The sequence below is a fragment of the Peromyscus californicus genome, unplaced genomic scaffold (assembly GCF_007827085.1).
Source record: "Peromyscus californicus insignis strain IS unplaced genomic scaffold, ASM782708v3 Scaffold_20__1_contigs__length_68692818, whole genome shotgun sequence".
Lineage (NCBI taxonomy): Eukaryota > Metazoa > Chordata > Mammalia > Rodentia > Cricetidae > Peromyscus > Peromyscus californicus.
This window is the reverse complement of record NW_026294503.1, coordinates 21,736,369-21,762,990: the sequence shown is the minus strand read 5'-3', so window position 1 is coordinate 21,762,990 and position 26,622 is coordinate 21,736,369. Positions and strand designations below refer to the sequence as shown.

General features: G+C 41.2%; 1 protein-coding gene across 2 annotated transcripts in view; it reads right to left on the bottom strand.

The window, feature by feature from the left end:
* Positions 1 to 26,622, bottom strand: part of Mtbp (MDM2 binding protein) — a 74,718-nt gene that overhangs the window by 7,815 nt on the left and 40,281 nt on the right. For both annotated transcript variants that reach the window (XM_052747826.1, XM_052747827.1), the window contains 5 exons: positions 23,433 to 23,594; positions 17,923 to 18,040; positions 14,066 to 14,221; positions 9,328 to 9,423; positions 1,102 to 1,368 (listed from right to left, as the gene is read on the bottom strand). In XM_052747826.1, coding sequence (XP_052603786.1) covers positions 1,102 to 1,368; positions 9,328 to 9,423; positions 14,066 to 14,221; positions 17,923 to 18,040; positions 23,433 to 23,594 — 799 coding nt within the window. The remainder of the gene's footprint in view (positions 1 to 1,101; positions 1,369 to 9,327; positions 9,424 to 14,065; positions 14,222 to 17,922; positions 18,041 to 23,432; positions 23,595 to 26,622) is intronic.

Genomic DNA, 26,622 nt, shown 5'->3' with positions numbered 1-26,622 from the left:
TATGAGAGCACCCTCCATTTTATACATTTAATATCCTAATATGCACTCATGCTTTTCATTAAGGAATTTTAAGAAAGAAACCACAAACCTCTGTGTTACAATATCTCTGCCACTGCCTGTGCAAAATAAGTAACGAAAACAAATAAAAAAATGGTCCTGATTTCGGTTTTTCTAAAACATTTATATTTGCTTTCATGGTGCCTTGGTGTTTTGAAAAGGTGTTTTCCTTTTTCAAAACAGACAGTAGATCCATTTCTTCTGCTCCTCTCGGGCTGCACTATGCTTTTCTTTCTGATTATAAATCCTTTTAACGCTTTTGCTTTGCAACTTAATCAGACATAAAAAAAAAATGTCATGAACTAACAAAGTTCTCATAAAAATCATTTAGCTATTCCACAGTGGGAGATAGTATTCCCATATTTTCACCTGTTCAGAAAGACTTGAAAGTTTTATTTCTATATATTTTATAGTTAGTTTTAAAGGTTTAAATATAGTCAAGATTTACAGTGTATTTTATATGTCAAGGGCCTAAATCTGACACATGGTCTAAAGATCTGTAAATTCAGTATTTATTTTTATCAACATCTAATTTAGCTAGCAAAAAAAAAGATATCTTGAAAAGTTCCATAAAATGTACTAATCTGCAGACTTCAAGGCTATATTTACACATAACAAGTGGTTCTTAAATGTGGAGCCATGGAGGCCCTTGCTTGAGGGCCAATGCAAGCAGCGAACAGCGAGGGCAGAGAGAGGGAGTTAGGAAATTCCACTCTCAAATACCATCTTCAAACGGTGCAGCTGAGCCCTTCACCTACTGGCGACATCTCCACTGTTCTTGACTTAACAGCTTTCTGGTCCCATTGTGTATTAGCATAGAAAGCAACAGAGTTCTCTTTTTCCACGTCATTTCTTTTTATACCTTACAAGCAAAAACAGTTAACTACTCAAAATACAAATGAACTTCCTAGGAGAAAGGAAGGACTCTAAAGACCTGTGCAGAAAGCAGCATAAAAATATGAGGCCAATGTGAAAGGCAATCCTCCAGAGACTAAAATACTCCTCTGGAGATACTGTTTCTGTGTATGTGACGTGACAGGTCACCTTTTCTGGGGGTAATGGCAACTCGGGTCTTTAGATCTCCTTTTCAATCCAGAAACTTCAGTTCGGAGCTCGCTTTGTAGTGCTTCTCCATCGGGGACACTCCGAGGCTCTGACAGAACGGCAGGGGACGGAAGAGGGCTCAACACGGTGGGGACTGGAAAGCTGTCCCTGGTGCAGGTGGTCTGGGTCTCATAACGAATCAGACGAGACTGAAGTTCAGAAAATCCCCCATCTCTTTCTAAAGCTTTTTGGTCATCCAAGCAATATCTAAAATGAGGAAAGAGCATTAAACTCAAACATCCCAGAGAACAACAGGATTTTTTCCCCTTCTAACAGAAAACAGCAAGACACCGATTTAAAAGTCCTCAGTTAGTTTCCCGAGAATTGTTGGAGAGTTGGCTGAATGGCCTAGTTCTCCAGCAGCTCATCTTTTCCCTAGTCTGCTATCGGACAGAAAGATTTGCAAATGTGAATGAAGTACCAGCTGACCCCTCTTCGACTGTGGTTCTGTGGCAACAGATTAAATTAATCCTTTGGATTATTTCCAAACTAGCATGGCTGTTGTTGTAATACTTCTCAAAACTCTAGCCACCCCTAACTTCTCAGCATGACTCCAATGGAACAATGGGAAATGCTGACTTCTGCTGGCAAGGGCAAGTGTATTTTCAACACAAAGATTCACAGGTAGAAAGGAATTCGAAACTGCCTCACCTGACAGCTCAGAACACTTTCAAGGTTTTAACTGAAATTCACTCCTCACCTGACTGACACATTTTCTTCCCAGCACATAGGGTGCCTGCCTATCTGGTTTGTGGTTAAACCTAATCCAGTGAATCAATGGCGTATTAGCTGTGCAAATGCTTCTGGACTCAATATCCTGCGCTAAGCATAACAAATAAACACACAGGGAAAGCATGGACGACCTTGCAAAGCTCTCCACTTCCTGGCCTCTCTGTAACTGCATCAAGGAGCACAAATGCCTTCGCCCAGGGGGTTGCTGAAGGAGAAACAATTCAAACCTTTCTCTCTCATCTGCCCTCTCCACCTGAAAGGTTCTAACATGGTCCCTAACACCAGAATTCATCTCTCACAGTACACATCACTTCTCAGACACCTGACAGCCTGATGAGGATTTCAGAACTTTATTTTTCCCTCAGGATACACATTTAATTTCAAAGACTATAGACCATAGATTTATATGGATTTAAATCCTGGTTCTTTTACCTATTAGCTTTGTGATTGGCCAAATTACTTTATGCTGCTGCTGCCTGACCTGACCTGCACAATGTGATTTGTAGTACTTATCGAAGGAGGCGCTATCAGGATTATTTGTGAGCAGTGTAATTGGATCAGACTCTGAAACATGCAAATTAGCTACCAAATGCACAAGGCTGACTCTATCATCACCAGATTTATTTTCTACTACAGCGAGTCTTACCACACACCAGTCCTATATAGGCTAAGTAGCATAATCAGAACTTAAACTCAGTTTGTGACTGCAGAGCCTAAGTGTAACCACTTCAGTAGCGCATCTCTTAGTAAGGGTCATCTTACTCTAGTCAACACATAAGTAAGTGCATCTTATAACCCACTGAAAACCTCAATACATACACACAGACTAACTCGGTCACTGACTCTTTCGAAAAGGGTTTAAAAGCGATTCTAAAAGAAAAAGAATACACAGAACAGATGATAAAATAGGTCACAGTTAGGAGAGGAGCAGTGGTGTCAGTCCAAAGGTCCAAAATGACAGAGTTCTGTAGGATGAATAAATCTAAAGATCTAATGTACAGACCGAAGATGACAGTAGGCGTTCTATTTTGCAAATATGCTAATATTGGAGTTTAAATGCAATTCCACATAAAAAACAGAGGTAACTGTGTGAGATGATGGCTACATTAACTAGACTTCAGTAACCATTTCACTCTGTACATATACACAATAACACTGTATTACGTATCACATGTATAGTTGAAATACAAAGCTGCTTAAGTGATTCTAAAGCATGGTGCAGACCGGAGGAACTCTGATTTAAACTACCTGAACTACGAGAAAACAGATAACAGTTCTTCAGCCAGAGGACTGGCTGGTGGAAGAGCAAGGCTAGATCACAGATCTCAACGCATGATTTCTTTTTCCAGTCTGTGGCTTAACTTATTTTGTGAAAAATCAGCAGTAACCCCCCAAGGTTACTGACACTCTATCCTGGGATATAAAATGAAGTCAAATTAAGAAGCCTGAATTTGTGAGAAGGCTTTGGACAAGAAGCAATGCAGTATTTGATTAGCCTGTATATAGAACTGTTTGAAGAGAAAAGTATCCCTTGATTATAAGGGTATTTTTTTTTTTTTTTTTGGTTTTTCAAGACAGGGTTTCTCTGTGTAGCTTTGCGCCTGTCCTGGAACTCACTCGGTAGCCCAGGCTGGCCTCGAACTCACAGAGATCCGCCTGGCTCTGCCTCCCGAGTGCTGGGATTAAAGGCATGCGCCACCACCGCCCGGCTTATAAGGGTATTTTTATACTACACTGTTTTCTTTCTAAGATGTCTCCCAATCCCAGGTGCTCCCGATGCCCTTCAGTTGACTTATGTACATTACATGTGCTCCCTGTACTACCATTCAAATGCCCTTTAAGACACAGTGACTTGGAAAAAGGAGAGACACAAAATACAAGGTGTATATATATAATGTTAGGGAAATATTTATGGTTGGAAAAATGATTGATTGTTTCATATTTTCTACAAAAGAATAGCTAAATGTTTTACGAGTCCTGTGCTGGCCAGTTTTATGTCAGCTTGACAAAAGCGAAATGCCTCCAAAAGATGGGACTGTAGGCAAGCCTGTAGAACATTTTAATTAGTACCTGATGCAGGAGGGCCCAGACCATTGTGGGTGGGGCCACCCCTGGGCAGACTGTCCTGTGTTCTATAAGAAATCAGGGTGGGCAAGCCCTCTAAGGCCTCTTGCATCAGCTCCTGTCTCCAGGTTCCTGCCCTGTTTTAGTTCCTGTCCTGACTTCCCTCAGTGATGGACTGTGTAGATGGACACATAAGCCAAATAAACCACTTCCTCCCCAACTTGCTTGTCATGGTGTTTCATCACAGCAACAGTAACCCAAACTAAGCCAGGTCCTAAGAGAAAAAAATACCCATAAGCTATCTTGTTTTGTGACTTACACAAAAATACCATCTTCAACATATAGGCAATGAAGAAAAGTTTCTCTGTAGTTTCAAACTACTCTGAAGTTTATTTCCATGCCATTAGCTATACTGAGCACCGGTATGTGTCCTCACCCTATAAACTCAAGTGTAAACAACAAGTGTAACGTTAATGAATCCCAGAGCCAGATACAGGGTACCTCCCCATGAACCACTGGTTAGGGAAGCTTCAGAATGGGGAAGTGAAAAGTAGATATTATGAAGATACATTGTATGCATGCATGAAATTATCAGAGCAAATTAAAAAAAAAAAAAGAAAAAATTAAAAAAAAACCACAAAAAAACCAAAAAACCCATGTTTCTGACTAAGGGAGGCCATCTCTTACAGAGTGGTTCCTTCCGTCTCAATGTGCCCATCTTAATAAGCACAAATTTACAGTAAAGAAAAAGAATTTAGCTTGATCTGTCTGTGGACTAGGGAGATTATAGAGGGAAACTACTCCATAAAATGAATGTGTTTCATGATACTGTAAATAAAGCATCATGAGGGTTTAGGGCACCAATGCACAAGCAAACATTCATTTAATAGTTTAATAAATGAATATGAATAACCTTGTTTACAAATTCAGGTGCACCACTAATTTTTTCTATACTAAATTAAAACAACAAGGGAAAAGACGGAGATGGAGCACAAGATAAACAAAACTGAATTACAGGACTTGTGGAACAATAATCTACAATGCAGTCATATGACAGACACTCCAGCCCGCTATCTAGATAAAATTATTATTGTTTTATTCAAAGTAGTGCTTCCCTGAGCTTAGAAGGCCAAGGAAGCAAAAAACGCCTGTTCCTGAGGTATTTTGTCAGAGTAACAAGGAAAATGTTACTAGTTCAGCTTTTTCTCGGGAGGGACACCTTGTGATAATATAAACAGTGAGTACTGGTTTCAACTCTCAGATCTGAGTTACATGCAAAATATCTAGAACTCCTATTTCAGTTTCTTTAATAGATTAGGATCATTATATATGTATGCAGGAATACTAAATAAAATATTAAAATAGAGTAGAAGGCTCTAAACCTATCAAACAAAAGGAGGGAGACAGAACTTAGTGGTCAGAGTATAAGGAACAGGATGTGGCTCACACCTTTAATCCCAGCACTACACAGGCAGAAGCAGGCAGAACTCTGAGTTCAAGATCAGTCTTGTCTACGTAGCAAACCCAGGCCAGCCAGGGCTACATAGTAAGACCTTGTCTCAAAGCAGACAGACAGACAACAAACAGCAGCTGGAGAGATAGTTCAGTAGGTAAAAGTGCTTGCTAAGCATCCATAAGGACCTGAGTTCAGATTCCCAACACACAGCATAAGAGGCTGAGGACGGCATTGTCTTATTTAGGGTTTTCATTGCTGTGAAGAGACACCATGACCACGGCAATTCTTACGAAGAAAACATTGAACTGAGGTGGCGGCTTACAGTTCAGAGGTTCAGTCCATTATCATCATGACAGGGAGCATGACATGGTGCTGGTTACATCTTGATCAGAAGGTAACAGGAAGTGGACTCAAACACTGGGTGGTATCCTGAGCATAGATCTCAAAGTCCGCCCCCACAGTGACACACTTCCTCTAACAAAGCCACACCCACTACAGCAAAGCCACACTTCCTAATAGTGCCACTCCCTATGAGAATATGACAGCCAATTACATTCAAACTACCACAGGCAGTGTATTCCTGTAACCCCAGCTCCAGATGGGATAAAAACAAGGAAACAGGATCTCTAGGGCACTGCTGGCCACCAGCTTAGATGGAAATCATTGAACTCTTGGTTCATTTAAAGACCCTGAACAAAAGAGAGCAATAGAAGAAGAAATCCTATATCCTTTACAGATGCATGCACAGCCACACAACTACACACACACACACACACACACACACACACACACACACACACACACACACACACACACATACTTTCCTGCAAGCTGCAGGAAAACGTAATGGAATTCAGCTACTATCACAAAAGCTACTACTTGAAAAAGTCAAGGACTTCCCCAAAGGTCAAGCCATGGCTTAAGAAGTCTTGGTGATATTTTAGCTTTTGTGTGTATATATATAAAATACATCATTCCTAAAATGATTTTCTTGTGTGCTTCCAAGAACTCCTAACAGTGTGTTTATCTAAAATGCCTATCAAACATCCAAGGCCTAACTAAACAACACCTGTCTCCTAGGTCAGGCCGATAGCTTTATTTCTTGTGCAATTTAGGGTGAGATCCTCTTTTCTTATACAACCTTACTAATAGACCCCTAACTTCTTTCCTAACCACTTCTCGAAATGTAGACTGAGGACAGAGATCCCCTCTTTGATACACTAACCAGTCATTAGCACTCAGCTGACCTCCTCTTTTACCACTCCCATTTTGGGTTGTAAAAGAAAGCCTGGTGGTCACTGCCTGAGGAAAATTCTTATGACCCCGTATAATTCAATCCTGGTGACCTTGCTTGGCCAGAGGATTGCTATTTCTTGGGTTTATAACTGGATTCCAGGGAGACTTAGGAGGACTGTAGAGAACTGAGAGAATAAGGAGGATGGAGAAGAGAAAAGAGAATGCAGGAACTAGATGGGTAAGAACTTGAGAGGAAAAACTGAGACTGGGAAGAACTAGATTGAAAGGCTAGTCGAGAATACTAGAGGAACGAGATGGAAGATGAGAAAGAGCTAGATGGGGAAGAACAAGATAAGGAAGAACAAGATGAGAGAGAAGAACAAGATAAGGAAGAACAAGATGAGAGAGAAGAAGATGGGAGAGAAAGCTGATATGGGAAAAAACAAGATGGATGAGAGCCTAGAAGAGGCAGAACTAGGATGAAGGAATTTAGAAAGAACCTAGAGAGGACAGCAGATAAATGTAGAGAGAAATCAGGCAAGAAAGGAGGTAAAAATGAGAGCAGAATAGAAGCTGTGAAGAGAGAGAACTGACTCAGAATAATAAAGTGTATGGACTAAGAAGTTTTGTGTACATAGATTCATTTCTTTTCATCAAAAATTAATTATCAGCTGGTTGTAGATTCTTCCTGGACCCTGGGAGGGGACTATAGAGGGGCTGGACCCCCATAGTCCCTGATAACACACTACATAAATAAACAAAATTGAAATATAAGTAAATAAATAGCAATAAAACCAATGAGAAAAGGGGAGTGGCATCCTCATTTCTCATAGCAGAGAGGTAGTTTTATATGCAGACATTAGAAACAATATTGCCAGAAGGTATCCTTTACAAGTAAAGAAGTAAACACTAAGGAAAACTGCAGCCAAAGAAAACCATGAATGTGTTTCTGAAAAGCAGGACTGGAAGTAGGCACCCACAAAGACAAGAACATGGCGTGAAAGTCGCGGCAGTGATCTTGGGAGTGGCAAGGTGTAAGTGGGATGGGAGAGAAGGGATGGAAAAATGAAGGATGTAGGGGTGATGTTAAGCAAAACTAAGGATGGCTGAAAAAGCTAGCGAGAAACCTACTACTTTGCAAACCAAGTAAAAAGTTTCATTTAAAAAGAGTTTGAATGGGAAATACCCTGCATGGGTGGATGCTGCTGCTCCTAGAAGACAAGGCTATTAATGAATCCCAGAGTCAGATATAGGGTACCTCCCTATGAACCACTGGTGAGGGAATTTTCACACTTGAGAAGTGAAAAGTAGATATTATGAAGACACATTGTATGCATGCATGAAATTATCAAAGAGTAAATTAAAAGAAAGAAAAAAATGAATGGCTGCAGAGGTCATAGGTACTAGAAGGAACCTCCTACTGTTTTTTTGCTCAGTCTTTGTGCTGTGAAGTGCATTCTAAACACTTATGTTTATACCCACAGATTATACTCCCAGCCTTGCTCAGCCAACCGTCTGCCTGCTGTAGGCCGTGGTTAATACTGAGACTCAGAGCTGGCCAAAGTGCTGAGAAGAACCAACTGCTGAGTGCTCAGCCCTAAACTATACCTTTATTGTAATACCCAGGGAACATCCTAGAAATGGAGGCAGAAAGAATGTAAAAGCTGGGTAGTGGTAGTGCATGCCTTCAATCCCAGGTTGCAGGAGGCAGAGGCAGGCGGATCTCTGTGAGTCCGAGGTCAGCCTGGGCTACAGAGTGAGTTCCAGGAAAGGTGCCAAAGCTACACAGAGAAACCGCATCTCGAAAACAAACAAAAAAAACAAAAGAGAGAGAGAGAAAGAGAGAGAGAGAGAAAGAGAGAATGTATAAGCTGGAGCCTGGGACAAGTGATATGAAATGTGTCCTCTGGACATGACATGGCCATTTGATTTATATAATCACACAGCTGTGCCCGCCTGCACAAGAGCTGCACAAGACTGGGCCTGTCAACACGACAGAGGTTCCACCCTCCCTGAGGAGCTCCTGGCAATTAACGGTTGCTGGGGGTGGGGGATCATTTTCTTCAGTGGTGTAGCCGCTGGTAAGTTGCTCAAATAACTGCTACAAGTGCTCACATAAGCAACACTAATTAAACTTCGTGGTAATAAAACATAGAAAGGTGAGAGCAGCAGGGGCAGTGGGAGGGGAGTTTGTTGAGGGGAAGGAATTTAGAGGGAGGGAGGTAAGAAGCCAGTTAAGGGAGGGAAATGTAATCAATCTGCATTACAGACATGCATTAAATAGTCAATTAATAAACAGTCAACTGAAATATTACAATGATGTACACACAGTTAACATGTCTAAATTCAGAGCTCATCGCATTTACTGGTTTCTAAGCAATTACAGTATAATTAGTGACCAGGGAATATTAATGTGACCCACAGAGAAAATTTGTATTAATAATGTATGGATCAAAGAAATTCTACTAAAAATACTGAGTAACTAAAAAGATGTTTAAATGAAACAAAACTAATGAATAATAAAATAATTTTTCTTAAATAGAATATGTATTATATACAGTTTTGAGGACATACTTTGGGGTCTGTATCAATTTATACCATTTTATTTCACTTGCACTCCACACTGAAATCAACAAAAGCCGTAGCACCAATACACAAAAGTGTAAATGAACACTTACTCAATCCCGTGGTAATGGCATTCAGAGGCTTTTTCAAAAGGTAAGACCTGAAGTTTCCGGGGACTAAGTTCCGGTGTCAGAAGCAAAGTTTTTTCCCTGAAATAAAAAAGGATTTCATTTGAATTTAAGGTTTACTACATGACAGAGAAAGGTAAAGTTCCTAAGGAGACAAATCTGATCTCACAGAGATTTTTTTATGGTCTCCTGATTTTGTTTGTCAACTTGCTATGAGTTAAGAGTTGTCTGGGAAAAGGAAACCTCAACTGAGAAAATATCTCCATCAGATAGGCCTGTAAGCAAGCCTGGGTGGCATTTTCTTGAGTGATGACTGATGTGTGTGTGTGGGTTTCTCATCCTCTTGCCCCACCCCCACCCTGTTCACAGATAGTATAAGAAAGCAGGTTGAGCGATCCATGGGGGACAAGTCAGTAAGGAGAACTCCTTCATGGTTTCTGCCTCAGTTCCTGCCTTGAGTTCCTGCTCTGAGTTCCTTCATGATGGACTGTGACACAGAAGTGTAAACCAGATAAACTCTTTCATCCCCAAGTTGGTTTCAGTCAGTAATTTATCACAGTAATTAGAAACCTAACTAAGACATAAAACATCAAATTTAAGAGAGCTGGATGTGGGGGTGTGAGGACTGCCATAGGTTTGAGTCTAGCCTGGGCTATGTAGTGAGTTCAAGGCCAGTCTGGGATACAGAATGAGATCCTGCTAGGTGGGAGGAGTTACCAAAAAACCTAAGAAGGAAATGAAACAGGCTAGGTCTGTGCCCTTTGCCCCATTTGTTTTCTATGCCTCAATTTTAAAAATTACAATGGTACTCACTGAACAAAATTTTTATGAGCATGAGTAAATCAAGAAAGGAAAATAATTTGCAATGTGCAGGTGGAAGTTTCTCTCCCACCTGCCAAATATTCAGTAGCTGCTTCCCAAATAATTGACTCTGAGGCTTAATATTACTTATAAATGCTCAGCCGGTAGGTAGCTCAGGCTTATTACTGACTAGCTCTTTCACTTAGATTAACCCATGATTCTTATCGATGTTTAGCCATGTGGCTTGGTAACTTTTCTCAGTGTCAAATTCTCATCTTGCTTCCTCTGTTTCTGGCTGGCGACTCCTTGACTCCGCCCTTCCTCTTCTCAGCATTCTTAGTCTGGTCACCCTGCCTATACTTCCTGCCTGGCTACTGGCCAATCAGCATTTTATTAAACCAATTCAAGTGACACATTTTTACAGTGTACAAGAGGATTATTCCACAGCAGTAACATAAATTCTGGAAGCAACATTATTCCTAAACTGTATCACCCCAACCCTTGGTGAAATGAATTCATGTTCAGTTGTTCACTTAAAACATTTTGACAGAGGAATAAAGTCTTTTGGTAACAAAGAGAGTATTTACTTTCACTATAACTCAGAAAGTGTGGCCAGCCTGCCACTGATGCTAAGGATCAGCACCTAAGTGATGAATTCAGTTCTTCTGAAGTATTTTTCAATCAGCAGGCCTTTAGAACTAATCTTTATGTTGAGCTTTCATAAAATATGAATGCTTGAGTCCTTCCACACCTAAACCTGGAGGACTCCTGTGAGTCTAGAGAAGAGAGAGGCTGCTGACACGTGCCTCCCTTCCCTGAAGAGTTGGGACCCACTGGTCTCGTCAGATCTAGTTACATGGAAATGAAGAAAGTCTGCAGCATGGCGGTCTTCCCGCAGTACCGTGCAGAGTGAAGCAGGCCCGAATGCAGAGCTGCAAACAGTCGCACGAACAGCAAGGCAGGTCAGTCCAGAGAACCAGACAATATGTCTGCTCTCACACCCCACCCACTCCTGACCCAGTAACAAGAGCTGCGCTTCTGCCACCAAAGATCACATTCAAATGTCAAACACGTGCCAATTAATGAGTCCAAAAAAACCTCTCATCTGCTGATACCTCTATCTAAGGTGTTCCACAAAAAGTATCATTAGTAAATTTCAATGACCCCATTATTTTGATGAGAGACCCTTCAAATGAATAATCTGTAAAACAGGACTCTTAAGTATTCAGCATTTTACCCTTCTTTTCATCATTTCTTATTTCAATCCTGCCCAGTGCATTATCTTTACTTAATATCACTCGTCTCAGTCTTTCTAGAAGAAATGTAACAAACATGTTTTGTTAAGTGTCCGTATTCCCTTGGTATGCTGTAAGGAGCAAGGCTTACCTTTAATGTAACACAGCAACTGGGTAATGTCTCGCACAGGTAAGAAAGAGCAGCCAGGTCAGCTCAGCTTTCAACGTTCATGCTAAGTCAGAGGCTCTTAAGCTTCCTAATGCTGCGACCCTTTAGTACAGTTCCTCATATTGTGCTGATCCTCCACTATAACATTATTTTCATTGCTACTTCATAACTGTAATTTTGCTACTGTTATGGATCACAATGTAAATCTCTGTGTTTTCCAATGGTCTTAGATGACCCCTGTGAAAGGGTCATTTGACCCTCAAAGGGGTCATGACCCACAGATTGAGAACCACTATGTTAAGTGAGGACAGAGTGATAATGATGCCCTTCTTTCCTAATGTCAAAGAACCATTTGTCCAGTTTTCTAAGAGCTGGGCAAAGTGGCATATGCCTGTAGTCTCAGCATTTGGGAAGCAGAGGAAGAAGGATTGCAAGTTCAAGGTCAAGTTGGACCATATTGTGAGTTTGTGGTCAGCCTAAGTGACATAAGAGAGCAATGTCAAAATGAAAACACATCTTTTCTAAGTACATCCCGTGTACGTTTCTCAGAGAATTTTAAATGGACATCTCCCTCACACTGCAACCTGCCGGCACTGCTGCAGTCAAAGGGCACAGCCCAGGTAAGTAAACAGAGCCGTCTCAGCACATCCATCTACCACTGGGGCTAATTATCCGAAAGGATTGTTCATTCCACCAGCAAGGGTAAAGACCATTACCCAAATTCCTTGGTCAAATTATGCAAGCTTTATTCGATCAGACAGGGCTATCTCCCTAAAGCGGGGTTTGAGAAAATAGCTCTGAACATAGGAGACAGTGGGGTTTATACAGTCCAAAAATCTGCAAGGCTAGGGGGCTTCCAAGGGTGTTTGGTTACATAGAAACTTGGTAGAACATTTCAAAATTATTTGACAGAACATCTTATCTTATCAGGAATGTATCCAGTTCTAGAAAATGGGTCAAGACCTGTTCAAACCCAAGTTTTACAGAAAACAGGAATGAACGTACTTTGACCTTGTAATAGGATGGCTTCTAATCTTAAAATGGAGTCAGGCTGGTTCACCAAGGACCCCAGTGTGATTAACTAGAGATGAGCAACTGTGTGAGGCTTTGCTTCCAGAGGTCCCACTAAAAGGGGTTATCAACCTCTCAAAGCCATGGGAAGGTAAATGATTCCGAAGTTATGCAAGGTTTATGTCACTAGGAGCATTAAGTCATATGACCTGGTCATTGGATCCCCCTGCTGCCAGTGATGCTTTGCCCTTTGTCCCCAACAACATACACAAAAGACGACAATTCCCCGACTCCATTTCTGGAATAACTTGAACCACTTCCAAAATCTACCTTTAAGATAAACATTTATCATAGTCCGATTCAAAACTAACTTGGTGAAAGTGATTGAAGTGAGATACAACCTTTATGGTCCTTTTTTTTTTTAAATGATGGATTATCAATGGAAAAAGAATTTGGGGAGTAAGCAAATTACTCCATCTTCACAAGAAACCGATGCTACAATTTTATTTATCCTGTGGCCCATGACTGCGGCAGCAGCAGCATTTGTTAACTAGCAGCTGAGTGGGCACTGTCTCCGAAGTCAATTCCGTGTACATTATTTATGCAGATGCTCAGTTCATACTTGGTAATGTCGAACTTTCAAAACAATCTTTTTTTTTCCTCACCTCTTTCAGTAGGAAGGTCATGATTTTTGCCATTAGCCGTCATAACTGACAACCATCATGCCACGTGGTGGCAAAATCAAAACTAGACAGTAGTGCGGAAGAGAAAAACTTAAAAATACGTATTTGCAAATCAAAACCTATCTTTTACAGTGAATTTCCAGGCCTGAGAGACAGCTTGGCCAGTAAGTTTCTGGCAAAGCCACTCTACAGCATCTGATCTAGACGCTTGGGACTCATGCAAAGGAGGCAGAGGAGAACTCCAAAGAGTTGTCTTCTGACCCGCACGTCCCCACCGGGGCACACCTGTGACACCCCCCCCCCCCCCCCCCCCCCCCCCCGCCACACACACACATTATACACACTCAGAATAAGGATAGAGGAGAACCGACTCCAAAAAGTTGTCTTCTGACCTGCACATCCCCACCATGGCACACCTGTGACCTGCCCCCAACACACCACACACACACACACACACACACACACACACACACACACACACACATACACACAATACACACTCAAAATAAGGATAAATGAAACAAAGGTAAGAAAAAAATGAAATATATTTCCTTCTGCACACACAAAGTCGAAGCCCTGGCCCCCACTTCTATGGGAGATGTACTAAGTTACTGAGTTCTCTTCATCATCATCGTTTTCTTCAGATTCAGGGTCACAGAACAGAAGGACATTTGGTGAATGTAGAAGTGAGGCGGTTAAGGCTAGTGATAAACAGTGCAGGCAAACCCATGTCTTCTGCTTCAATTAACACCAGGGGAAAAAATACAGTGCTACTTTTAAATGACTGTTAGAAATTAGTTGCAAGTTACAGGTCTGTAACTCACCCTCTTTGAATCTGTAACGGTTGCAGATCTCCAACTGGTAATCCATCCGAGGTGAAATATTTCAGCAGTTCTTTAGCATCCAATAATGGGATGGAGTCCCGGGGACCCTCTTTATGGCCCAGCAACCGTTCAGATGACCGAGGCAATGAAGTAGCTCTGGGAAAACAATTTGTATGGTTTTATTAAAGGTGTATTCAAATCCACCACAGTCAGGAGATGATGATGAGAGCAAAATCCATTACAAATACAAAAAGAAACGTCAAGAACTTCACATCGACAGAAGACTAATTACAGACTCTTTCATTGTGAGCTGTACTTTAAATAATCTGCAGGCCACACTGAAACTTGAGGCTTCTGTTTTAGCCATTCTACAGAACCTATCATGATTATGTTCCTTATTAAATACAATCTATTAACAATTCAGGAGTGCAAAGTTACAGAGTCTATAAAGTTTAAATTTAAACTGAAAACCCACAATATAAATTTCGGAGACCAAGAACTGAATGTTCCAATTTTCTCTAAACTTAAAAGATTACTTAAAGCACGGCCATGAAATGAGACTGTAATGGAAATTCTCTCCAAGGTCTCCTCGAGTCATGCTTACAATATCATGAATACACACTGAATTATTATTACATCTGAAATACATGCAGGACTTTGCATTTTCGAAATGATTTTACCTACAATATATTCTTAATCTTCACAAATTTCCTTGAAAAAATGGAATGGGTCTTATATCAAAACAAAGTAACACCTAGTAAGTACTTTATAAAATGCAATCAGCACACCATGCCTAAAAACCACCATTATTCCTATTTTTCAGCTAAAGACTGCAACATACCATCAGTTATACTGCAGACGGCAGTAACATGGAGAATACGTTAGCTCAAAACTAGACTGACTCCAGCTAGGAGCCACCTCCGCCTCTGTCACTACCATAAACCAGAAAATTACACAAGCCAGTCACCAACTAACTAACCAATAAATAAATACACAACCGGATAAAAATACTTTCATCTCAAGAAACAGGAAACGCTTCATTGGGTTCTGAACCGCTCATTGTTCTGCCGCCATAGCATAAATAAAAATCACTATAGCATAAATAAAAATCACTATGTCAACATGAATTTAATCAATCAACTTCATAGCAATTTAAAATGTTAACTTCTGTACATTCATTTATTTATTTAGTGTGTGTGTGTGCGCGCGCGCGCGCACGTGTGCATGTACATGTGTATATAAGTCCAAGGACAACCTGTGGGCATCAGTTCTCTCCTCCACCAAGTGGGGATTGAATTCATTTCCTCAGGCTAAGCAACAAATACCTTTCTTTCCCTCCCGAGCCACTGTGCCAGCTCCAACTTGGTTGTATTTTACTTATTACTCAAATTCAACATTTTTATGAATAATTCCATGATTAAAATACTGGCATTGAGTTTCAGACCTGTGTTTCTACACACTAAGGATCATCACGCGCTGGCAGGTCCATTTCCCCTCTGTAGCCCTATTGTAGAAATCTAATAAGAATAGTCTAGCAAGAAAACACACGAACATTTCCTCAATTTCATACTCTGGGTGGGCAGGAACTGCATTGTGAGTTTAATTTAATTTCTATGTAGCTTCTTTAATAGTATCTTACAATGTTCCTTAATCAGTCCTAATCACAATCACATTACAGGCTAGATGCAATGGGAAATGTATAATTTGCATTTATATAGAATCCAAACACAAGGCTATCGAAAGAGCTTTTAAAAGCCCCGTCTGTGATGAATTGCGCCACCCAGATACGTCTTAGGTTAAAGAATAACACTGACAACTAAGCTTTCAACTTTCTGCATGCATTTTGTCACATTTTCACGACTTTAAAGTAAAACTAGGATTTTTATTCCCACTCTGATGTGGCGGCAAATGTCACGACACAGGTCGTTGAGGGAGTCTAAGACCGAATTCTCGGGCCTTCTGACTTCCACCATAGAATGATTCTCTAGTTAAGTCTGTTTTAACACGAACAAAATTCTGAACACATGCAACGTATCTTTTGCTCTCACACAGGAATTTGATGTGGTCTTCCTACTGAAACCCCTGCAGTCCTTACAAACCACTTACTTTATAAATATCACTGTAATACAGTAAACAGGGCTCACTCTGGTTTGTGAGCCCACAGTCACGGCTCACAGTTACTGTACAGGTCGGACTCCCGGCGGAAGCAAGGATGTGAGGGCAGAAGGAAATACAGAATCACATTTTATGGAAGTCATAACATCGCCCTTACTGTTTAGAGAAGGAATGGAACACCGAGCTGGAGTGTTTATAAAGGACTCAGGAAGAAAGATGACATTGACTCAGCCCTTGAGTGTCTTACATGCTCCTGGTTCAAGACAGACTAAGCGGACACATTAAACTCTCCGATCAAACTGAAATCACAATGCAGAAGTACCCAAGAGTAAACCCACAACAGGGTTAAGAACAAGAACAATAAAACAGAGGGGCACAGAGGTCAGAGACTTTCAAGAGAAGGTAGGCCACAGCAAGCACCTCAGTGTCAACCAGGGCGAAACCTCATGAAGAGACTATGTCTGTTTCCCTTTCCAGAAAGCCACAGACTTGGGGTCAGAGTGGCAATGGGCACAAATCAAGAGTGATAAAGGACCCCACTACAAATACTACCTGCTTATAGCCCCCTACTCCCCACCCACACACTCCAACCCCACACTCTCCACCCTCACTCCCCACCCCCTGCTATCCACCCGTTCTAAAGACACGGGAGCCATGCCACTGTTTACATGTCTGGGTACTTGGTTTCTTTTGATTATCTCACCATTAAAAGGAGCTCACAGAGAAAACAGGCATTGGCGATCTCCCTCGTATGCCCCTAGTGCCCAACAACTGGTATTTAATCAATACTTGTGGACAGTATGAGAAAAGGTTACAGCGGGTCGTAAAATGACATCAGAAGTGCTAAACACTGAAAGAGAAATGTCAGAGAGCTTGTACTCCACAACCCGGTGATCACACACTGAGTGCCTACTATGCACCAAAGCCAAAGCCCACAGGTAACAACTGTCTGCTGGACACCTACTTCTGTCTGTGAGAGGACCTACTCACTACGTGGACAAACATGGATGAAAACCAGAACCGTTTCAAGTGGCCCCACCTCATTTTACACGCCCCTGTATGGTTCACCTTATATATTCACATGTGTGTGTGCTGGTGAACTTTTTGTTAACTGTGCACAGGCTAGGCTCATGTGGGAAGAGGAGGCCCCGTCTGAAAAGTTCCCTCCATCAGACTGGCCTGCAGGTAAACCTGTGGGTCATTTTCTTGATGGATGACTGATGTGAGAAGGCCCAGCCCACTCTGGGCAGGTAGTGCTGGGTTATATAAGAAAGCAAGCTGAGCCAGCAAGGGAAGCACACGATGGGAAGGCCTCTGTTTCAGTTCCCGACTCCAGGTTCCTGCTGCGTGAGTCCCTGCTTTGACTTCCCTCGGTGACAACTGTGTTTGGATGTGTAAGCCAAATAAACCCTGTCCTCCTCAAGTTGTTTTTGGTCAGTGTTTTACCACAGTAATAAGAAAGTAAACTAAGTGTGTATGCTGATAGAAGATGTCTATAAAGCTAGACACACAGTATTCACCAGTGACACACACGTGGAAGGTACCAAGATGAGGAAAAGGAAGAGGATGGAAAAAGAGATCTTTCCCTTTTAATCAATATGCTACTCTACTGATTAGCTACTTATTAAAGAAAGCATCTACTTTTATAATGAGATTATAAGCTACTGAAACATTAAATAATTAAAATATTGAGTATTCATTTGAAAATACTGAACATGCATTTTTACCAACTCAAATATTACCTCATTTTTTGTTTAGTTTTTTCAAAAGTTTCTAAATTCTGAAGAACGTGTCTTTCTGGCCATTCCAGAGGGTTGGTTTTCATTAGACTTGAAGAACAAGGTTCAGTTGTACTGGTATCTAAAGAGAGCAAAATATACATCAGCATTGGAAGAAACTAACATAATGAATGCTCTATGTCAAAATAAAGTTCGCTCTGGGTGTGGTGATACCCACCCATGATCTTAGCTTTTGGGAGGCTAAGGCAGGAAAATCACAATTTGAGGCCAGCTTAGGTTTTATACTGAGTTCAAGGCCAACTTGGGCTAAGTAATGAGACTGTCTCAGAAAAAACAAACACACAAATAGTGATAGATGTATACACAAAGTGTGTGTGTGTGTGTGTGTGTGTGTGTGTGTGTGTGTGTGTGTGTGTGTGTATGTATGTAAAGGCTAAGGTCTCAGTTGAGGCATAATTAAAGACCTGACTAATGACTTGAACTGTATAAAATGTCACTGAGAAGATTGTTGGAAATGAAAATTTCTTCTTCAGATAAAATCTATGAGTTATTACTGATAAAGTGCAATGAGTCTATCTACTAAGGCTCACACGGAACAAAAGAACATGTTAGCTATTCTTAACGAAAGTGGGTCAAAAGAAAAGGAAGCCGCTCTACAGCGGACACACAATAATGCTGTGATTTCCATACCAGGAACAGAATCGTAAGTAAAAAAGGACTACCTCAGTCTCAAACCTATAATAAATGACTAACATATGCTTATAACATTCTCAAAGTTACTCCTGAAGTAATTCTCACTTATCTGTTAATCAGAGATGCCCTCGAGTCACTAAAATTCAGTATCACGTAAGGTGAGGACCATCTTGCTGGTTACTGTGCTGCAGTGAGTTACACTGAGTCTGCGCCGAACACTGGAACTCAACAAAACCTAGAGAGCCAGCTTCCATTCTCAAAAGAAAGGTTAGCTTCAACAAACACTGCAAAATTACTAACTGTACTAATTGATTTTAATTTTAAACTTACCTTGTTTTAAGGATAACTTTAGACTGTTATACAGCATTCTAACAAATGGCTCAAAATTGCTGGATGTTCACTACTTAAGTTACGGCTGACAGAATACCTGTTCTGTGTTTCTAAAGTATAATAAAAATGGGAGCGACCATCTCTTATTTTCTCTCTTCTTACTAAGCTATTTAACCTTGAATGTTCCAAAGTATCTTCTAATACCTACATTTGGACGTCATCAAAACACACCATTTCTCATTTCTTATTAACAGTGGTGAAATCCATTTGATAGGGTAATGAGCTTTATAGCGAGGCAATGTATTTCTTAATGGAGACATGGCTTTGTAATAAAAACATACAAAAAATAATCAATACCAGTTCTGCACCACAGCACACTCTGGAGTTCATAAGAGGATTCAAGTTATCTTTAAAAAACAAACAACAAATTGTCCCTGCCTATTACAATAAAGTTAATTATTAACTGAGTACATAACATATAAATACGATGACATAGTCTAATATTTAAGAAAAGTGAACAAATATTAACAAATGTCAGGACTTTGGGGTAATAACTAAACATAATTCTTACAGTAAAATAAAATACAATGTTTTGTTTATTTGCTTCTCTGGTTATTATACCATGCCCCAAAACAAAATGTAACAAAAGGCTCCCTGAGAGATCAAGAAAATTATTCTTTGTAATACCATTTTGCAAGAAAAGGAACCAGAAACAGAACCAATACAATTAGGAAAACAGGGAAAGGGACCTCCTTCACATCACAAATTCCAGCAAACAGAGAGGTAGTAATGTCAGTATGTGTGGCTAATGAGGCTAAGCCATTACAATCTTACAGACCAAAGTAAGAATAAATCACAATGAAAAAGTGACATCATCATTGGTATAATCTAGTTCATAAAACAACATACTACTAAATGTTTGAAATAATAAAAGGGATCAGTCTACCTAACAAACTCACTTATACAGCCTTGCTATGTGCCCAGACGTGCCAGGTGGAGACTCCATGTGTCTAACACCAGGCACCACATCCACTGGAAAGTCTTCAGCAGTGAGCCACTAAAAGGGCTACATTATGGCATTTTCTACATCGTGGCCCGTCACTTTGTTAAACTTGCTAGAATTTCCACAAAAGCAGAAGCAGTACAAACCATCCTACATTGCTAATACGTACAACTATGCCAGGATATGAAATTGATTGGCCTTACTGGTTTTACATGCAATTCAATAATACATGTAGATGTATTTATTCAAATCAGTGCTACAAAAATGTTAAGAGTCACAACTATATCCGTAAGAGTCACACTCCAATGTGCAGCCTGTCAATTTTCAGTTCAGGTTCTAAAAGTCTTCATTTGTTTAGTGACTAATTTGGGGAGATCCTGCTCCTATAATCTTATATCCTCCCACATCCTGTATCCTCCAGGGTCCATGCCAGGCCCTGCAGATGTGGAGACAGCATGTAAGTGTGCCCTGTACCTTCAAACATGGTGTGCAGAGGAGACAAATATCAGTAACAATCAGATAGATCATGCACCATTTAAATCTATGCCACATAAAATGAGAAAAACTGAAGAGAACCAGTATGGCAGAAACAGTTTAAACTGGCCAAGGCCCAGGAAAGCCTTGGAGAAAACGACACCTGAACATCCATAAAGTAGCTATAGGTAAGAGCTGAGAGAAAAGGACTCTAGACCAAGGACATGTGTGTGTAAAGCCATGGAGCAAAAGAGTGGGACATGCCCCAGGACTAAGCTGACCATTGTAACAAGGAAACAGAAATGTGGTATTTGGAAAACCAGACCAAGCACAAGGCCAAGTGTCTGTTGCGGAATAGTTCTTTATACTGTGTGAAGATGTGTCACCATGATTGATTTAATAAAGAGTTGAATGGCCAATAGCTAGGCAGGAAGAGGTTAGGTGGAACTTCTGGGGACAGAGAGGACTCTGGGAAGAAGAAAGGCAGAGTTGCCAGCCATACAGAGAGAGGAAACAGGAGGTGCAAGATGGAAGAGAGGTCATGTCAGAATGTAGATTAATATAAATGGATTAATTTAAGTTGTAAGAACTAGTGAGACCAGCCTGAGCTAATGGCCAGGCTTTTATAATTAGTAAGCAGTCTCCATGTCATTATTTGTGAGCTGGCAGCCAACGAAAAAGCAAACTACAGGTGTCAACTAAGGTTTGTGTAAGTCACAGTGAGGACGACGCAGTCTGTGCAAATGGAAGCAATCCACAAGGTCTGAGCAAAAGAATGACATAATGGCCTCGGAGGTAGAGAAAACACATCTCTAGCTCAGTGCTAAGAGCTAGACTTGCTTGCCCAGGTCACCTCAAGATGCATCTCCTGTCACTCAGCTCCCTCTTACCTCCCATGCAAACCCTCTGGGAAGCCAAACCTCTCTCCTGACTTCATACTCCATGGCTAGTATATTCGTCGCTTTTTCCTTGCAAAATCCTATTTCCCCTCTCCTTCCACATGCTAAGCACCACTCAAAACCCTCCAAGTCCCTGGGCTTCTAGTGAGGCTCCATAACTATTCCACACTAGTTCAAGTCGTGTCTTCTACATGTATGACAGTTTACTCATCCAAAATATGCAGTCACTTCGTAACACTTAATTTAACAAACAATTCATCCTCACAGCAATCTATCCCATGGTGGCAGTTTGAATGAGAATGGTTCCTGTAGGCGCACATGCTGGAATGCTTGGTCCTCAGTTGGTGGAAATGTTTGAGAAGGAACAGGAGGTGTGGCCTTGTTGGAGGAGGTGTGTCACTGGGGGTGGGCTTTGAGATTCCGAAAGACTTGTCCCATTCCCAATGTACCATTCTCTGCCTCCTGTTTGTGGACTGAGATGTGAACTCTCACATGTTCCTGCTGCCACACCTTCCCTCCACGTTATGGACTCTAACCCTCTGAAACCATACGTCCAGTTAAATGCTTTCTTTTATACATTGCCTTGGTCATGGTATTTTGTCACAGAAATAGAAAAGCAACTAATACAGTCACCCTTGATTTAAAGGGAAGGAAAGGGAAGGTGGGGAGATCACAAAATGTGCCCACACGTAACACAGCAGGTTTCAGAGCCAGCTACCCTTGCTACCCTTGTTCCAGAGCACATGCTGTAACCAGGAAGCAGGTTAATCCTCACAAAAATCCCAGGTAGTGGGCCAAATTATTACTGCCATTTTAAATGTAAGGAAACCCAAATGTGGAGTTAAGTAATTTGTCCGAAGACATTGTGATGGTTGGTCTTCATTGTCTACTCTACTGGATTTGACATCACTTAAAAAATGTAAGTCTGGATGTGCTGTGGGTTTAACTAGGAAGGAAGGATTCAGCTTGAATGTGGAAGGGCACTAAGCCATGGGCTGGGATCCTGGACTGAGCAGAAATTGAGCAAGCTGGGCAGCAGCATCCATCTCTTTCTGCTTCCTGAGTGAGGACACAATGGACCAGGCACCTCGTGTCTCTGCCATCCTCCTGTCTTCCCACCACAATGGACTGCTCTCCGACCGGCTCTTCTTCAAATGCCTTTTGCCAGTATTTCATCAAAGACAGGCGAAAAGTAACTAATCCAGACCCCAGTCCACAAGGGCCCAAATGAGACTTGAACAAGTGTGTGTACTCAAGCAAGACACAGCCCACTGTTTTCCCACACTGCTTTACAAACAATGTAATCTGGTTGAGAGCCAACAGCGACCACGATGTTCATTTCTTTGTGTGAATATCTACAGGATCATAGAAAAGGCACTCAAATAAACACCCCTGCTAAGTCGATTCTGTGATTATTTTTCTTTAGCCTATACAATAAAGATAGTGCCCATAAAATAAAAGCAAATATGGGGGGGGGTGGCTGGAGAAAAGGAGGGAGGGGGAACAGGGGTTGGCATGTAAAAGGAAGGAAAAAAAATTTTAAATAAAAAATTATTAAAAAAAAATAAATAAAAGTAAATATTTGTCCTGTTTCAAATTGTGTCAAAAGAATCTTAAATGTGTTCTTGCTAGATGCCTGAAAGCCTCCCTTTATTCAAATTCACCACATCCTCCAACTCCAGAGAAGAGCAGAAACTCAGTTAATGGAGCAATGATTCCACAGCCCCCTGGGAAGTACGATGACTTCCAGACCCCAGTGAGCAGCAGCTGTGAAGTGACATACCACATGCTTCTGCCTGTACACAATTCACTGTACACAGGTTACTTCCTGCACTTTTTGAAACCTACCCATTCTAGCAGCTTAGGAAGATAAGAAGACCATAGCATGCTTAAAAACAGTTAAACTGAACGTGCTTGATGAAAGATAATAGCAAAGTCTGTCACATTTAAGTAAGAAGAGTTCAGATATGCACATGTGTTAAAAAATATATCATTCTTTAAATGTGTGAAATGTATTTTGACTTGGCCAATATAGCTTATAAAATTTTTTAAAAAGGCTACACACACACACACACCACCACCACCAAAAAATTTAAAGTAATAAAAAAACTTACCATTTACCATACCAGCAGCTTTCATTTTGTCTGTCTGTGTTAAAATCGCTTTCGGGGTGAGAGCATCAAAATGACCCAGGAAGCGATCCCTTGTGAGCACCAACAGACTTTTGAGTTCATCAGCAGAAACTGCTTCGGGCTGATTTGCAGCCTTCCTTCTTTCTGCAGGACAGACAGACACAATTAACCACAGGACATTGCACCTGAAGCAGCAGCTCCTCTGTCTACTATTGTCATTAAATATATCTTTGAAAATAAAACAAATATCTACATTCCTATGGAGCCACATTTTTATTTTGATCCTATTTACAGGTAACAGCAAAATTCTGAGTTGTTATGTGAGATGGGGGAAAACGGTCATTGGTTAACAGTAAGAGTGGGTGGACAGTAAAGACAAGCCTGCAAGTCTTCAGAGATATATTACGGAGCATTAAAAATGCTCTTACATTCATATGTATATATGGCGGCTATTCTTGGTTGACAACGTGACTACGTCTGGAATAAACTAAAATGCAAAGAATGGAGGGTGTTATAGAATATTATTATTATTTTTTTTTTTTTTTGGTTTTTCGAGACAGGGTTTCTCTGTGTAGCTTTGCGCCTTTCCTGGTACTCGCTTTGGAGACCAGGCTGGCCTCGAACTCACAGAGATCCGCCTGCCTCTGCCTCCCGAGTGCTGGGATTAAAGGCGTGCGCCACCACCGCCCGGCTAGAATATTATTTTAAGATGTTTTACATTTGTTTATACTGTGGAACATTTGTTTAATGATGCAAAGATGTATTGCATTCTTTTATGTTACATTTGTTTAACTCTGTAAAGCTGTGTTACTGTGCCTGTGTAAAACACCTGATTGGTCTGATAAAGAACTGAATGGCCAATAGCGAGGCAGGAAAAAGGACAGGTGGGACTGGCAGGCAGAGAGAATAAATAGGAGGAGAAATCTGGGAGGAGGAAAGGAAGAGGAGCAAGAGGGATCAAGGAGGAGGATGCTAGGGGCCAGCCACCCAGCCACCCAGCCAGCCACCGAGTAAGAGTTAAAGTAAGATTACAGAAGAAAAGGAAAAGCCTGGAGGCAAAAGGTGAACAGGATAATTTTAAGTAAAGAAAAGTTGGCTAGCAACAAGCCAAGCTAAGGCCAGGCATTTATAAGTAAGAATAAGTCTCTGTGTGTGATTTCTTTGGGAGCTGGGTGGTGAGATCCCCTAAAAAGCAAAAACAACCAACAACAGGAGGGCGCATCAGTGAAGGATTTTTTGCTTAATTTAAAGTAGGAAGATCCACTTCTAATCCTGATCTTGAGACGGGAAGACACATGCCTTTAATCTGGGCCACACCTTCTGCTGGAAGCCTATAGAGGGAAGCTTTTCCTCTTTGCCTGCCTGCTGTCGCCTTGCTAGCACATCTGTTCCTTCACTGGCATGGAAGCATACTTCTTCGGGATTCCAGCATATACAGAAGACCAGCTGAGACATCCAGCCTCGTGGACTGAGCAATTACTGGATTCTTGGATTTTTCATTCATAGCCAGTCATTGTTGGATTAGCTGGACTACAGCCTGTAAGTCATTCTAATAAATCCCCCTTTCTCTCTCTATATAGAGGTTCATCCAATAAGTTCTGTTGCTCTAGAGAGCCTTGACTAATACAGTATATAAAATTAACACCCATAAAACTTTTTATTTAATACAATAGCATAGGCACTTCTGTTTCTTCCTTCTCCAATTCTAAAATCTGAGTAAAAGAATTATAACAGAACACTAACAAGAAAAAAGTAATAGCGACCCTACTGAATAGACCATGGAAGACAGAAATAAGTGGTAAACTGAGTCAGAAGTGACCACTTTGGGTTCCTGCACAGAACACTACCAAGGAGTGTGGGCAAATGTAGTGAGATGCCGGCCTCAACCCTGTCTGGACAGAAAGGGTCAGTCAGAGCTCGAGCTCAGCCTCAGAGACAAGCGTAACTGCTTCCAGTTTTAACAGTTCCAAACCACGGACTTCAAGTGTATAGAAAGGTCATGTTAAAGATGGGGTTAAATGTAAGTTCAGCAAAAGCCCCCATAGTTCCAAACATCAGATCCCAAGCCCTGCCACCAAAACACCAGTGGCTACAACACCTCACTGGAAAGATCCGAGTCCCAGAGATGTCTTCAACTTTGTGACATTGTGACACAAGATTGTCACCTATGAAATTTAGGAGTCTATATTGGGTCCTAGTCACAGCAATCCTTGACCACATGTGGCCAGTGGGCCACAAGAGGATTCTAAGAACAAAACATAAAGCTGAACACCCACAGAGAGAAGAGTCCCAGATGCTGATACTAAGATCGGGTTAGAGGCAGGCTCAAATCGGAATACTGAATCCTCCCCCACCCACCCTCCAGTGACCTCTGCCAGGTAATATTAGAGGCTGGAAATAAAAGCTGCATTGGAGAACAGGGTGGATGAGGAACAATCACAAGCCTTGGAAAGGGTTGATGGGAAAGGGCTCTGCATTTCCTATGCTACCATTACCCATGTATGGACTTCAACCCAGGAAGACTGGTCACTCCTTCTTGCTCCACCTGCTCACTGAGCTGGACATGACCAGGCAGGCTTTGACTAACCCTTGTTCTTTTTGTTAAGAGCTAGCAGTCTTCAGGTATCCTCTCTGTAGTGTGGCCAGGGACCTTCTCCTATACGGTTGGTCTGTAGTTGCCCAGTTCCAACAGATAGCCAATAGCTAAGTCAAGACTTAGTGTATGGATGAGAAAGCCACATGGGCCATAATCTAAAACGTCATACCATTTCACCAGTAATTTATCTGTACATTTCTTCAGCTTCTTCCTAAGTTGGTTGCAACTTTGGGAGAAGAGTTATTACTGGGTTCTTTCAAGAAAGAAAGAGAGAGAGAAGAAAGGAAGGAAGGAAGGAAGGAAGGAAGGAAGGAAGGAAGGAAGGAAGGAAGGAAGGAAGAAAGGAAGAAAGAAAGAAAGAAAGAAAGAAAGAAAGAAAGAAAGAAAGAGAAAGAAAGAAAGAAAGAGAGAGAGAAAGAAAGAAAGACAAACCAGAGAAAGATGAAAGTAAAAAAAGTAAAGACAAAATGATGAAAAAGGATTCCAAAGAAACAAGAGCATTGTAGAAAACGAGAAAATGTGATAGAATTAATAGTCTCCTAAGGCAGAGATGATACTGGAATAAGTACCAGCTGG